We start from the raw sequence: 16165 nt of genomic DNA, 5'->3' as shown, positions 1-16165 counted from the left end.
AACATCAGCCAAAAAGCGAAATCATATGTTACGCATGCTGGAAGAGGTCCCGTTTGGACGTGAGATCTCTCTCTTTTCTTAACATTGTTAATGGTCAGAAAGTTTCACCTTAAATCATCCATTTGAATAGTCCACGAGAGAACAAGTCATGTATGTCTAAACTAACTTATGTTTCTCTTCTTATTCCAAATTTCCAAATAATGTATTATTTCCAATTCCAAGTCAACCCTCATGATTAAATTTATGTGATCTCAAAGTCAATAGTCAAGTCTCCCACCATCATACATGTTTCGTGTGTTCTTAAGTTTTAAAAATTGAAATGCTTTTAGTATTTATTACCATGGTCTTCTGATGTGTTATGCATACTCTAACTAATAAAATTTCAAATATGAGGTTCTGGTTGGTGCTACAACAATTGACACTCATCATAATAATAATAGTCAGTACTACTGATGCTCTTAATAATAACGAAACTGATCATGCCGCACTATTGGCTATGAAGTCCAAGATCCTGGACCCTTTTGGTGGGGGAACTTTGAGTTCATGGAATGAGTCTTCCCATTTCTGCAATTGGGAAGGTGTGTTCTGCGGTAAAAGGCACAAGAGGGTCACTATCATTCATCTAAGCTCTTTGGGTTTGTCGGGCACCTTGTCTCCTCATGTAGGAAATCTCACCTTTCTTAGACAATTGTGGCTAGACAACAATACTTTCCATGGGGAAATACCAAGTGAAATAGGTGGCTTGTACAGGCTGGAAACATTGGTGCTCGAAACGAACAGTTTCCAGGGCAGGATTCCTGCCAGCTTGTCGCGCTGCTCTAACCTCATGCGTCTAAGGTTTGGGTACAATAATCTGGTGGGAACCATCCCCCAAGAATTTAGCTCCTTGTCGATGATCAAGGTGATCTCCGTACATTATAACAATTTAACTGGAGGAATTCCAAAATCTCTGGGCAATATCACATCTCTTGAAGTATTCTCTGCTGGAGCTAATCTCTTTGGTGGAACTATTCCAAATAACTTGGGGCAATTAAAGAAGCTCGTATTTCTTTCATTGGGTGGTAATCAGATCTCTGGTATGATCCCTTCATCATTGTATAACCTCTCCAACTTGAATTTTTTATCTTTATCATTTAATGATCTTCACGGTAGTCTTCCGCCCTACTTTGGCAACATGTTCCCGCATTTGGAAAAGCTTCAACTCCAAGTTAACAACTTTAACGGACAACTTCCAAATTCAATAGGGAATCTTACCAAAGCCGTGGAACTAGTTTTTGCCTATAACGAATTCAGTGGGAAACTAGCAGTTGATTTCAGCAAACTAGTGAATCTCGTGACTCTTCATTTACATTTTAACTATTTAGGGGATTTTGACGAAATGCATTTCCTCGAGTCGCTTACTAATTGCAGCAGTTTGGAAAAATTGAACGCAGCTGTCAACGAGTTAAGAGGAGTGCTTCCCGATTTTGTAGGGAATCTATCATCAAATATGCATTTCTTCTCCCTTTCTGCAAACCACCTGCAAGGCAGGATTCCTCAAACCATCGGAAACCTTATTAACTTGTCTTATTTAAGCTTGTTTAATAACAGATTCACTGGGCCGATACCTAGTACCATAGGTAAACTTCAAAATTTGCAGAGAATTTCCCTCGGACAAAATCAGCTTTCTGGTACTATTCCGGATTCAATTGGGAATCTTTCTTTGGTGTATGATCTTGATTTCAGTAACAATAACCTAGAGGGGACGATACCTTCCAGTATTGACAACTGCCAAAGCTTAATATCATTGAATCTTACACAAAACAACCTGAGTGGAACCATTCCCAATGAACTTTTCCAAGTTTCATCTCTATCCATTTTTCTCGACTTATCTCACAATCACCTGTCCGGTCGACTTCCTTCAGAGATTGGAGAACTCAAAAGTTTGGTGGCGTTGGATATCTCTAATAATAACTTGTCCGGTGAGATTCCTGGCAGTGTAAGCAGTTGTACAAGCCTCGAATTCCTATTCCTGCAAGGAAACATGCTCCAAGGATCTATTCCCATGTCGATGGAGTTCATGAGAGGACTTCAAATCCTTGACCTATCGAGCAATAATCTATCGGGACAAATCCCAACTTTCTTGGAGAAACTTCCGTTGATCAACCTTAACTTGTCCAACAATGATTTCAATGGAGAATTGCCTTTACACGGGGTTTTTGCAAACATAAGTGCAGTATCCGTGTATGGGAACGATAAGTTATGCGGCGGAATACCTTCTCTACAACTTCCAAGATGTCCGGTCAAGAAACTGAATCGTAACTTCTTCTTTTCATCCAAACGCATCTATGCAATCGTGGGTGCTTCAATACTAGGAATACTAATCATAATTTCAAGCTTGTTGTTTTACATTCGGAAAAGGAAAATGGAATCCACCACTTTGGAATTGCTTCCCAAGGAGTCTTTCGTGCAAATATCCTACGGCGAGCTCCTCAATGCAACAGATGGGTTCTCTTCCAGCAATTTGATTGGGGCTGGCGGTTTCGGCTTTGTATACAGAGGAGTTCTTGATCAGATCGGAGATGTTGCAATCAAAGTACTTGACCTTGTAAACCCAGGTGCCACGAGAAGCTTCATTGCAGAATGTAAAGCGTTAAAGAACATTAGACACCGGAACCTGGTCAAGATCGTAACATGTTGTTCAAGCATTGATTTTCAAGGTAACGAATTCAAAGCTTTAGTTTACGAACTCATGATGAATGGGAATCTTGAGAAATGGTTGCACCCATCTGAAGAAACTAGTAGACCTGAGTTCAATCTACTCCAGCGTTTAAGAGTTGCGATTGATGTGGCTTATGCACTTGATTACCTTCATTATCAGTGCGAACCCACAATTATTCATTGTGATCTGAAGCCAAGTAACATCCTTCTTGACCAACAAATGGTTACACATGTTGGAGATTTTGGACTGGCCAGACTTTTTCATCCAGAAATAGGTATTTCCCATCACAGTAGTTCGATGGGAGTGTTGGGCACAGTCGGATATGCAGCACCAGGTATGTTCGCCTATAGCATAATAAATTCTGTTTTATTTTTTATTTTTTTGTTGGTCTAATATATTTCATCATCTTAATTAGAGTACGGTCTTGGAAGTGAAATGTCGATGAAAGGAGATGTTTATAGTTACGGAGTTTTATTGCTAGAGATGTTAACGGGAAAGAGGCCTACTGATTTAATGTTTGTGGATGGTCTTAACATTCGTATATTTGCTAGTCAAGTCTTGACAGGAAATGCAATTGAGATTGTAATGGATCCGGCAATTTTAAAAAGTGACATTGTTAATGGTCAGAGGGACCATTGTTTAATAGCAATGGTGAAGATTGGGTTGGCTTGCTCTGAAGAACTACCCCAAAATAGGATTTGCATGACCGATGTTGTTAGAGAGCTGCAACAAATAAAAAAGGCCATGTGCAAGTAAAAGTAAATGTTCACTTTAACTTTAATTTTGTTTTTTAATTGTACTTTCATTAAGAAAATAATAAATTACCTTAAATGAAGTCTTTTAGTGAAAATTTATTTTGCCTACTTATAAGAAAATCATATCAAAATATGTTGATCGTGTAACTCTGAGGAGTCGATCGGTACGAGTGTAAAGTAGAATAATAGATCCAATATATAACGTCAAAATTGAAAGAGGAAGGAAATCACACACATCTATAGTATTATAGGGATTAAGAAAATTAAAATCTGAAATTCGGTTAAACTAAATAGAATATTGAACAAAATAAAACAAAACATCAACTTAAATTTGAGTGGTGTAAAGTAAAACGAGACACCCTCACATACTATGAAAATACATCCAAGGACCATTAACTAAATGATATTTTGTTAGATAGAAAGATGAAAATTTAAACTAAATAAGCTTAAGATTTATATTTAGTAAGTGTACTTAATAAACCACAAACATTTTGTTGAAAAATTAATCACTAAACAATGAGTTATTATATTAAAAAATTGTTATAATTGAAATTAATAAAGAGATTATAAAAATAAAAAATAATGTACGGACTTTCATACTGGGTAGGTTCAAATAAATGAAACTTTTTTTTTTTTGTAAAATGGTTTAACACCATTTCATTAAGAAGTCTAAAAAGTTGGAGGTTCAAAAATAAAATTTAGAAAAATTTTAACTTTAATTATAAGATGACAAACAAACGACCTTAGAGTTTCTAAATGGTAGCAATCAAATATCAATACAACCATGTTCTTTGGCGGTGTAATTTGAGGATGCACTTCAATTCTTATTCTAGCAAAAGTAAGATGCTCTCCTCCTTCTATAATTGAGTCCATATATAATAGTTTCTCCAATATACTAGCAAAATGACTTAGAGCTTCTGCATTATATATGTGTGCTGGGATGTTCCTAAGATTGAACCATATTTGAGATGTTTCATTTGGCTTGCTTAAAAAACTCAATTTTTCAGACCTTCTCTCCAACTTTATACAATTTGATCAAATATAAATATGTCAATTTTCAGAATATCATCCAAGTTTATTCCCTTTTGACTTGCAGAAAATAGAGATCATTAATGTTTGCAGAAACATTCTAATAGTCCCTTTTGCTCCCATTGTTTCATTAGTGATTCATTGGAGTTTGGGAAAGATACACGGTTCTTTCTTATGTACTTCCTAGCAACTACATTTTCCCATTCTTTGACGCATTTCTCATCCACTTCAGTGGAAAATTTAAATTCAAAAGGATAGTTGGGAAGCTTGACTTTTATATTAAACTCACCCAAGTAGATTTAACCTTTGTATGCATGATTCTTTACTTTCTTTTCTGCATTCTTTTTCCATGCTTCATTACCTTATAGCTGGAATTGCTCCTGATAGTATAGGTATTTGATTTTGAAACTTCATTAACTCGCTCATTGTTTCCACTGACCAATTTAATAACTTTTCGTATTCTTTCTTCTTCAGTAGGTTTCAATCTTGAAGATAATGTATATTCAATTGGACGATTGTTTGATGTATTTTTTCTTTGTTGAGCACAATCTTTCCTTTCTTTGCATGCATCAGTAGCTTTGTGATTTGATTTTTACGCTCAAAGAGATTTGCTTTTTCATTATACCCAATCTTCCATATTCCTTTATTTCCCCCCTATTTTCCTTCTACATTTTTTTCAGAATTTTTATCAATAATTTGATCCTTAACTTTGCTGCATTCTTATTTTTTCTGAATAATTTCTTCAGCAATCCTATCAATTTCATTTTTAATTTTCTTTTCAGTTGCCTCCCTTAAACATCTTTTCACAAATTTTTTGACTTCCTTATTCTTATTCCTTTCATTATTCCCATTTTAATGAAGAACGAACACAACAACAAAGTAGAGAAATTACATAATAGAGTACACCAGAAATCCTAACTATTGGCCAACAGGGTAAACTAGAAATCCTAACCTTCTAACTTAAATTTGTAGATGAATGACATACCTAACTGTTATAGTCGATATCGTGTCGTTCGTGCCGATTGTATCGATTGTGCCGATTGTTTCGATTATGTCAATCATGTTGATCGTGCGCACGTTCTTGATACAAACAACCCTGAGCGACTAGCAACTGCAACCACAACAAGCGAACCGTAACCTTGATATCGTGCCAATTGTGTCGTTCTTCCGTTCATGTCGATCATACCGATCATGATGATCATGTTTTCATATGAATTGTGTATCTTTCACTGTCACTAAGGATGCTTTGCTAAATCAATGGTAGCATATGAGACTGGAAAAGATATAAACAAATATTCACGATCTATATTTCTTGAAATTCAAGCAGTGAATAAATCTACAAAATATTCTGAAGTTGGCTTGTCGAGCACCTTTAACACCTCTCCTTGATAATGTTATCTATTATCTGAATTCATAGAGCACGACACCACGTACCAATAAATGATATTGTTTTGGATGAATTTGGCTACATATTACAATTTTAGGATATTATAAAAGGCGGTCTCAATTTATTTGGTGAAGTAGTCTATGGCCAAAATGATTAAATCGTGTCCATTTAAGGCATGTGGGAATATCATACTAATGATTTATATACTCCATGTCGAGAAATCTCATGATGATGTCATGTTGTACAATAACAACGACGGGTAGGGGTGTTCATCGGTTCGGTTTTCGTGTTATTCGAGTTTTCGGTTCGGGTTTTTCGAATTTTTATTTTTTTTAAGCAAATTCGAAAACCAAACCGATTTGAATAAATTCGAATTCGGTTTATTCGAATTCGGTGAATTCAAATTCAGTTCGAATTCGGTCGGATATTCGGTTTAGACCAAATATAGAACATCACTTACCCATAAAATAATTTTTTTTAAAAGAGTTAACAAAATAAATAAGTTGTTAAAGATATTTTATCTACTTAAATTTAATATATATATATATAAATCACGCAAACCTAGCTTAGTGACTAACACCAATATATATTCGACAAATAAACAACGAAAGTAAAACAGTGTCGACGACAACAATATATGACGGTTAAAAGGTGTCGACAACTAGAAAAAGGGGGAAATGAATGAGAGATTATGGATTTAATGTAGGGATCTAGTAGGAGATCCATGATAATTTAATATATAATATGTAATATGTAATATGTTATATAATATATAATAATAAAAATAAATAATAAAAATGAATTCGGTTTTCGGTTTGGTTTTTGAGTTGAAACATAAACTCGAAAACCAAACCGAAAACCTTATTTGAATTCGAATCGGTTTAAAATTCGTTTCGAAAACCGAAAATATAATTCGAATTCGGTTTATTCGAATTTGATGAATTTGAATTCGGTCGTATATTCGGTTCAGACCAAATATTGAACACCCCTAACGATGGGGTATGTTTCAAGTTTGCCTATATATGGCATTGATGGCAACTTTTGACATAAGACACAAAATTGAGTTATAGGTTCTATCAATAATTTCTAAAATAGGGTGTCTTCTTGGCTAGGGATAAATCATTCATGTGTGGTCCACATGTGTGTCTCTGTCCACCTCATTCATAAAATTCTTAAACTGATCTTGATAAACACAAAGAATGTTCTAACCGTCTAATGATCTCCTATAAAGTTTACCCGCCATAAACATGTAGTTTGTGGAGTATTTGCGCAAGGGTCGTCTCTCCTTTTTCTAGAAATGAGGCGAATATTCTCCATACTTGATGTATTTTTGGAGTGGTGCATACCATGCTTCGGAGGTCACTCCGTTTTGGGCTATTTCTTTTCAAAAGCCCTTTTCAATTCTTGATGGATCTTAAGCGACTTGATCTTGACTCTTTCGGAAATCTAGGTCATGGATACAAGTGTTGCCAAATCATTTGCAAAACAATTTTGACATCTCAAGGCGTGAGTGAAAGTGACATGTTCGAATTTATTGATCGACTTCATCAAGCTCTCATGGTACATATTCTAGTTCTCTCATTACACTTATCATTAACAGTTTGCTTTGCATATGATTAAGTTTGAATTATCGATCACTTCCCATTTCTTGGCCCCTTTCTTGTGAGCGAGTTTCATCCTAAGAGACATGCCTCGTACTTGACTTCGTTATTGGTGACCGGATATTCGATCTTCACCGATGTTGGATTGTACATTCCGGTTGGATCTTTGAGGAGGATTTTGATCTCATACCATTGTTTTCCTAATGCCCATCGAACATGAGTTGTCATGAGTCATTCCCGGTTGTCATAATTTCATCGTTCAGAAATGATAGCTCATTTTCGTCTTCGATATTAATTGGTTAATTTTTTAGAAAGTCGGCTACCACACTTCCCTTTATGGACTTTTGTACTATATATTTAATGTCGTACTCAAAGATTATCATCATCCATTTGTCTAATCTTGGGGATAGCAATGTTTGATGGAATAGAAGATGAATCAGAACTTTGACACAATTTAATTCGGTGCGCTTGCATGTAATGCATCAGTCTCTTGGTTACCCATGCAAGTTTCCAACATACATTCTCGACTTGATGAGTAATTGAGCTCATACCTTGTCATTCTCTTGCTCGCATACTAGACCATCACTTCGACCTTGTCTTTATTTTCTTGAACAAACATACTTTCCATTGTAGTTTCTGTCAAATTATTGGTAGTCAAAACCCTTTCTCTGTTGAAATTTGGTAGTTAAATTAGTGATATTAATAATTTATTTATTTATAAATATTATACAATTAATAAATTAACCGACAAAATCTTGTTTGGTATAACTTTAATAATGAAAAGTCTTAAATTTTGAGGTTTTGAAAGAAAATATCTGAAAATACCGTCCAAGCTCCAATTTGACTATTCTACCATTTAGCAACTTTCTTAATTACTTTATCGTAACCAAATTATGTAATATATTTCTAAAATTTTAATAATGATTCGTCGATTGTCCTTAAACCAATTAACTAAACGGTTGAATTCGGTTTAGTAGTTTCATAAACAGTAGATCATTCAGTTTTGATTAGTTCCGTTTAGTAAGTTTTACGTACACTTATATTATATTTGATTTCTTTTTTATCATTTAATACTTAATTCAAAATTAAAAAATTATTATTTATTTTATAAAATTAAAATTTAATATAAAAACACATTATAATAAATCGATAAATTAAAAACTTAAATAATGATTTTTTTTCTTCACAGAATCTATTTTTAAAAAATAGAATAAAGTTTTTAAATAATCAGTTTAATGTGTTCAAAGCTTAAGCATTTATAAACATTTTAATAATTATTTTAAACAATTCTTAATTTTTCAAGATTTTTGAAAAGATATATTGTTTAACAAAAAAAAAAAGAAAAAAAGATATTTGAGATTTGTATAAAATAAATGATTAAAATATTTTTTATATTTAAAATTAAAATTTAAATAAATAAAATATTTTAAATAATTAAGTAATTAATAATTAAAATAATAACAATGTGATAAAATGAAATATTTAAAACAACTAATAAAAATCTAAAATACCAAATATCGATCAAATGAGCTCTAGGTGAGTTATAGTTTTTTTTTTTAAAATCAACCATAACCAACATTATTTTCTTAATTTTTATCAATTACACTACTCAAAATATTAGTAGAAAAAGAGATATCAGTAAGGGCGAAAACCGTTACTGAAAACATAAAAGGCCGTTACTGAAACATATTTGTAGCGGCAAATAAAACCGTTACCATTCATTACAAAAACGTACGTTACTAAAACTTCTCAGGCATCAGTAACGACTTTCGAAAGCCGTTACTGATAGTCATTCTACATTAGTAACGGTTTTACCCGACTTAAAACCGTTACTGATAGTCATTCTACATCAGTAACAGTTCTAGTCAACTTAAAACCGTTACTAAAAGGCATTCTACATCAGTAACGGTTCTTGAATGTCGTTACTGAAAATAATCGGACAACAGTAACGATTCTAGCCGCGTTAAAACCCTTACTGAAATGCATTCAACATCTGTAACGGCCTCCGAAAGTCGTTACTGATGCCTGTGAAGTTTCTGTGACGGTTTCTTATTTGTTAAACCGTTACAGACAAACTTATAGTAACGGTTTTTTAATTCGTAAAACCATTACTAAACAATAATCATTTTTTTATTCCAATATTTGTACCTATATAACAAACATCAATAACCAAAAACCACAATCATCAATAACCAAAAACCAAAAACCAAAAACCAAAAACCACAATCATTAATTCAAAACAACAATCATCCACAAACTACAATCATATCATAAATCCACAAAAACCATTAATTAACGTACTTCAAATAACATACATTTCAAAAACTATATAAACCTTCAACTAACCAGAATTCAAGTGGGAGGGGCATCATCACTAGTCGGAGGGGCAGGTGGACGTGGAGGGCGAGCACCGGGAATCATGGATAATAAGAAGTTCATCGTCTCCCTCATCTCAAGCATCTCATCCCGCATTCTATCATGCTCTTCAAATGATTGTTGTCTCTCCTTTTGTGTTTCTTCACGTTCCATTTGACACTGCCTTTGTGCTTCTTCACGCTCCATTTGACGCTCGAGTAATGCTTCTTCGCGCTCTCTTCGTGACTGAAGTTTCTCCGCTTCACGCTCCTCTCACATTCTCTGTATCTCCTCAAGTAAATCTCGGTTTTCTTCACGGAAATGTTGTGTGTCACTGCGCGGTGTACTAGAACCCCCACGAGTATCTGCTCCAAAACATGTAGGTGTGACACCTGAGCCCATACCCACAACTCGCCCATGTCCTTGAGACCCGAACGCATACTCAGACAACTACAAGTCATTCCTAGTCGGGTCTTCTTCTATAGCAATTCGCAAGGCATTCTACAAACACAAATTACATTTGATTACATTTATAAAATAAATGAAACTAATAAACACGACTTACCACTTTTTCTTGAATAATAGGGGGGACTTCTGGATTTGGATCTTGTAGAGTTGGTTTCTTCGTATGAGTGTGGAGAAATAATTCAGCAAAATTAGGCGAGGTATCGGTAGTCTTCTCATGTACAAATTTAATAATTGATAAAATGTAATAACATTATAAACTTTGTATTCAATGATAAAACGAACCATTTGCCTCTCTATTTGCGAAAATGAGATGATGCCCGCATGATTCTTGTACACAACACGTGAACTATTTTGCGCATTCACATTACTTGTTTTCTGCAAATAAGAAAAAAGATTTGTGTTTAATAAATGATTAATGTAAGTGTAGACACTCATTTTTGTTCCCCCAAATTTTATTATTTTTGAGTTTATAAAAATATTATTCTAAAGGGCTAATAGTATTGGAATTAGAAATTATTTTAAGCAACAATGCCGTATTATTTGTATCCTAAAATAATTAATTAAAGGATTATTTAAAAAAATTCGAGTGTTACAAACAGATAATTAAGGTGAATAATAGATTAAAGGAATTATTATCATTATTTATTAGATATTTTGGGAAAGATAAAAATTAATTGATCAAAATATATTAATAATTAAAGTTTGAAAAAATTAATCTATTATTATTTATAAATATATTGGATGTTAAAGTATAAAATAAAATACAAAATAATAAATGGTAAGTTGAGTAATAATCAATATACTTATTAATGTTATTTTTATTTTATTTTATTTAGAGATATTTTAAAATGTATAAATAAAATGTAATAAATATATATGATTGATATTAATTTTATTATTTTGTGTTGCAGCCATTGATTTATAAAGGAAATAAATAAAAAGACCAAATCTAAAAAATATGAGAGACCCATCAACAATGAAATCCAAACAAATAATATATTTTATTTTCATTTTTGTTGTAAGGAGAAAGAAGCAGGCCCATCAGATTAAGTCTAATAAAAAAAGGAGACCTAGTTGAAGAGAGATTATTTTTGTAAACCTTCACAGCCGCCGCCTCACTACGATTTCTTCCTTCCACAGAGAGAGTGAGCGAGGGTCTCCCGAAGATAAAGGGATTTTGACTGATTCCCGCTGCTGACTTCCCTCTCAAGCCACATAGATCTTGGCGACTTCCTCAAGCCAGGTATGCGGTAGATCTGGTCTTCCGAGAAGACCTCGTCCTCTGATCTAGTCTCCCAGTCGAGAAGTTTGATCTAGTCTCCCATACCAGACGCCTATAAAAGGAGATCGAGCAGACGAACAGAGGGAGGAGGAGAAGGGGGGAGGACGATTGAAGAACACCAGATTCTTTCAGGTTTTTATTTTTATTTTCTTCTTCTTGGAGTGACAGAAAGTGAGAGATTTAGTTAGAACATTTGAGTTAGCTGTTCGAGATCTTAATCTTCTGTTCAAGATCGATCTTAATCTTCTGTAAGATTTCCTTAAATCTGATATACTGATTTCTAATTATTTATTCTAAATCTATGTTCAAAACTTTGCTTTTCTGTTGAGTTTATTTGTAAATCTGACTTTTGGCTTTAGAGTATAACATGTTTGTGGTTTATGTTTTATATTTTGATACTAGTTTTGGAGTCGCCCATTCTGAGCTGAGGCTCAAGAAGGGTGACTCAAAAGGAAATATGATGATGATTTGAGGGTTTGATTAGGGTTTTCGAACCCTAATTGATCCACACTAATTTGACTGATGATTGTTTCTTTATAGTAATTACAAGGTTTTATGTTTAATCTCTTTTTGAAAAAGAGCATGAAAGATCCATGTTTTCGAAGATATGGTATTCCAAACCCGTGGGTCAAACCCAAGATCTGAAACTCTTTCCAAACCCGTAGGTCAAACCCATGGGTCAAACCCGAGATTCAAAACTCACAAGCCAAATTTAACAAAAAAAAGAAAGAAAAAGAAAACACATCAATGGGTTACAGTCCAATTCTTATGCCTAAGGTCCATTTCTATGTTTATTTTTATTTCACTAAATAATATTTATTATTAGTTAAATAATTAATAATTTGAAGATGAAAAATCAAACTTAACAAGAAAGTAATATTTTTTTTATGCAAATTAAAATTTTATTACAAGTTTAGTAGGATTTGTTATCATTTCTAATTATTATTTTTTTTTATATTTTTTTTAGGGCTCTAAAAATCCTAAAAATAATTTTATATATATTTATATATATATTTTATTTTATTTTTGTATACACTTGATTATAATTTAATATTTTAATACATGCCTATTAAAAATGTCTAGGCTTATGGTTTAAATATTATTTTATAAACTCTATTATCCTTTATGCTTCATTTGTAATTATTGTTTTGAATGAATTGAAATGATTAATATGTTTAAACATGTTTGAATGATATTTCTTAAAAATTCATTGTTTATATGTTTATATAATATTTTATTTTATTAATAAGATACATACTTAGCATTAAGACTTAGTATGGTAGGATCCAAAATGTCTAATATGTAAAGTATAATAATATTTTTTTAAAGGCCAAAATTGTTAAAGTAAAGACTGTTTTTTTAACAGGCATGTGAGACATAGCGCCAAAAGCCATTTTTCACGTGTAACCAAGCACCGAACCTTTAAAAAATTTCTTTTTCAAAAGCGTTATTGTTTACATGCCAAATAATTTATTTTTCCTAGTTTTATAAAAATATAGGTGGCGACTCTTTAGTCACAAACTGTTTTTTAAACAATTCCCCATTTGATTTTATTTCAATTTTTTTTAAGAGATTTTTATATGTTATATTTATTTCTTAAAAGTCAAGAAAATTGTTTTTTTGGGAAAACGTTTTTAAACGCGTACAGTAAGAGCTCTTTATAAAAATTAACTTACCTTGAACTCCGGAGTGAGAAAGTGACGATCAAGAAGATAATGCCAATCACTTAGTTCGATCTCTGGAGAGGGGTTTGCCCTAATCGTTGTCTCGTTACCTTCACGAGCTTTAACATACAAGGTGTTCCATTGACATCTCCATCTATCCCATAATTTGTTAGCTTGAAATAAACCTTGTTTGAGATAGTTGTTGATGTCCTCTCCCACAGCCACAAAAGGATCCTAAAAAGTCAACATTAAAATACGATTATAGATTGTGATTAATCCAAACAAATTAATTATATAATAAGTTACCGTGATAGCCATTCATATGTGATCTAGCTGTGTAGAGCTTAGGTCCGACCAACGCAGAGTCCTGTGAGGTAGTGCATTGGAGTCTCGAATGACACTCCCAATATGCCTCGACCACGCTGTCCTATTATCGCACATGGCTTACCATCTACCGGGTTAAAATGAAAATTCATCTTTTGCCCCGCTTGCAATCTACCAACTGTTGTATTTTTGTTCTTACCCTGTCTCCTCCTCGAAATAGATCCTAAAATTAAACACAAAATTATATAGGATCATAACAAAATACTTAATCAAAAACCGGTACCTCCATCTTGCTCCTTAAACGGGGGAGGGGGGGTTGTGTCTTATCATCATCATCATCATCATCGAGGTTAGTGTTCGGCACACTATCAATGTTCATGACATCATCGAAGGTCGTTTAGCGCGCTTCTTAAACCCTTACCTTGTATTCTCTTAGGTGCCATGATAGCTGCAAATATTGAATGTAATGTTTATAAGAAAAATTTACAAGTAACCCTTCATAGAAAACAATTCAACCTTAATTAGAGTAACGGGGATTTATTGGTGTCATAGTTTTCCATTCAAGCGTTGATGCCATATCTGTAGAGTAAAAGACTTGTTGTTCTTGGCTTGCCATTATGAATGGTTCATTTAATTGAGTTTGTAGAATCTTGTTGATATTTATACCAACATAACCATACTTATCAACTTTAATGCCCCGATCTTTGTGATGAACATCAAACCATTTGCATTTGAAGAGAATCACTCGTTTTTCACAAAAGAATATCACTTCTATGATTTCATTGATCACTCCATAGTAGTTAATAGTCTCGGCCCCATTATTACCAACAACCAAAACCCCGCTATTTTGGGTGGTCAAGCTCTCGTCATATTTTTCAGTGTTAAACTTGTACCCATTTATTTTGCACGAGTTATATTTCTTTGCATACAATGTAGGCACACGTCCTAAAATCTTAAGATTCGTTGTCCTATCGGATTGATCGGTTAATTGATCCACCTATTAATTAGAAATTGTTGTTAAACTAATTGTCATATACTAAAAAGAAATTGTTGAGACGATTACTTACTCTTTCTTGGAAATATCTAACATATTGTTTATCCCAAGCTTCATTGGAAATATTAGGAGGGCATGATTGAACGAAATTGCTGCGCAAATGATAGATTAAATTATTACTTAAATCAAACCTAATAATGAAATTAATGGACTTACTTATAATATTCTTCAGCTTCGTGACAATTTTTTAAGATGTACCAATGAGCACGCTCACGATCACCCGATTGATATGTGTAGGCTGTGCTATTAGATAAGTCTTCCAAAGCGATGAATATGGAGAATGTTGTACTTGTATGTATCGATTCATCTTCTGACTCGTGATCGTCCAAATATCGGGCACACATGCTCATACTCTCATTCAAAAGGTAGCTCTCGATGATTAAACCTTCTGGAAAGTTCATATTCCTAAAGTATTTATTCAGTGTGCTCATATATTGTTCAATTGGATACATCCATCGATACTGAACCGACCCTCCAAGACAAGCTTCAAAAGCTAAATGAACTGGCAAGTGCACCAGTATATCAAAAAAAGAAGGTGGAAAGATCTTCTCCAATTTGCAAAGTGTCAAGACAATGCCGTCATATAGTGTTTCCAATTGCCTGCGTTGTAAACTTTTTTGGCAAAGCAACCGAAAGAACCTTGATAAATTCACCACAACATCGTACACATCATCGGGAAGTAGGCCACGTGTAGCTAGTGGAAGGAGATATTGTAATAAAATGTGACAATCGTCACTCTTTAATCCTGAATTTTTTTCTCCTCCATGTTTACACACGCCCCAATATTTGAACAAAAACCGTCGGGCATTTTAATATCTTTCAAAAACTGGTATAAACGTTTCTTGTGTTCTAAGAACAATGAATAGGGGGTCGGCGGACACCGAAGAACACCATCAACTTCAACCGGATGTAAGGAATGTTTTATGTTCATTATGACCAAATCTTTCCTTGCTTTAATTTCATCCTTGGTCTTTTCTTTGAAATTCATTAAAGTTCCCAACAAACTAACACATATATTCTTCTCAATATGCATTACATCCTAATTATGTCTTAACATCAAAGATTTCTAGTAAGGAAATTGAAAGAATATACTGAATTTGTTCCATTTATCACCTCGGGATTCATGAATAACTTTCATTTTCTTGGGTAGGTACTTTGTCAAACAAATTTCCTTTAGATCTCGTGCCTACAATTGAATTTCGGAACCCGATAGTAGTACATGAGGACCTCAATGCTCAGTACGTCCGTCAAACGTATCAGTCTCTTTGCGCCATCGATGATTAGACGGGAGAAATCGTTGACGATTCATGTAACACTCCTTCTGGCAATTTGTTAACCTCAAAGACGTAGTGTTCTGATTATAAGACGGAAATGCCAATTTCCCCTTTGTACTCCATCCAGACAAATTTGCATATGCTGGGAAATCATTAATAGTCCACATAAGAGTTGCCCGTAAATTAAAATATTGTTTTCTGCTTGCATCGTATGTTTTCACATTGGCATTCCACAATTCCATCATCTCTTCAATAAGTGGCTCAAGAAATA

The 16165-nt window shown here is 33.6% G+C and overlaps 1 protein-coding gene across 1 annotated transcript; it reads left to right on the top strand.

The window, feature by feature from the left end:
* The first annotated feature begins 388 nt into the window (after positions 1-388).
* LOC124910033 (putative receptor-like protein kinase At3g47110) lies at positions 389-3458 on the top strand. The gene is made up of 2 exons (XM_047450661.1): positions 389-3035; positions 3117-3458. The coding sequence occupies exons 1-2, from the start codon at positions 389-391 to the stop codon at positions 3455-3457; spliced, it is 2988 nt and encodes a 995-aa protein (XP_047306617.1). The 3' UTR covers position 3458.
* The last annotated feature ends 12707 nt before the right edge of the window (positions 3459-16165 follow it).

Source organism: Impatiens glandulifera, chromosome 1 (genome assembly GCF_907164915.1).
Source record: "Impatiens glandulifera chromosome 1, dImpGla2.1, whole genome shotgun sequence".
NCBI lineage: Eukaryota > Viridiplantae > Streptophyta > Magnoliopsida > Ericales > Balsaminaceae > Impatiens > Impatiens glandulifera.
Note: the sequence above shows the minus strand (reverse complement) of the source record. Positions and strands in the feature narration are given on the sequence as shown.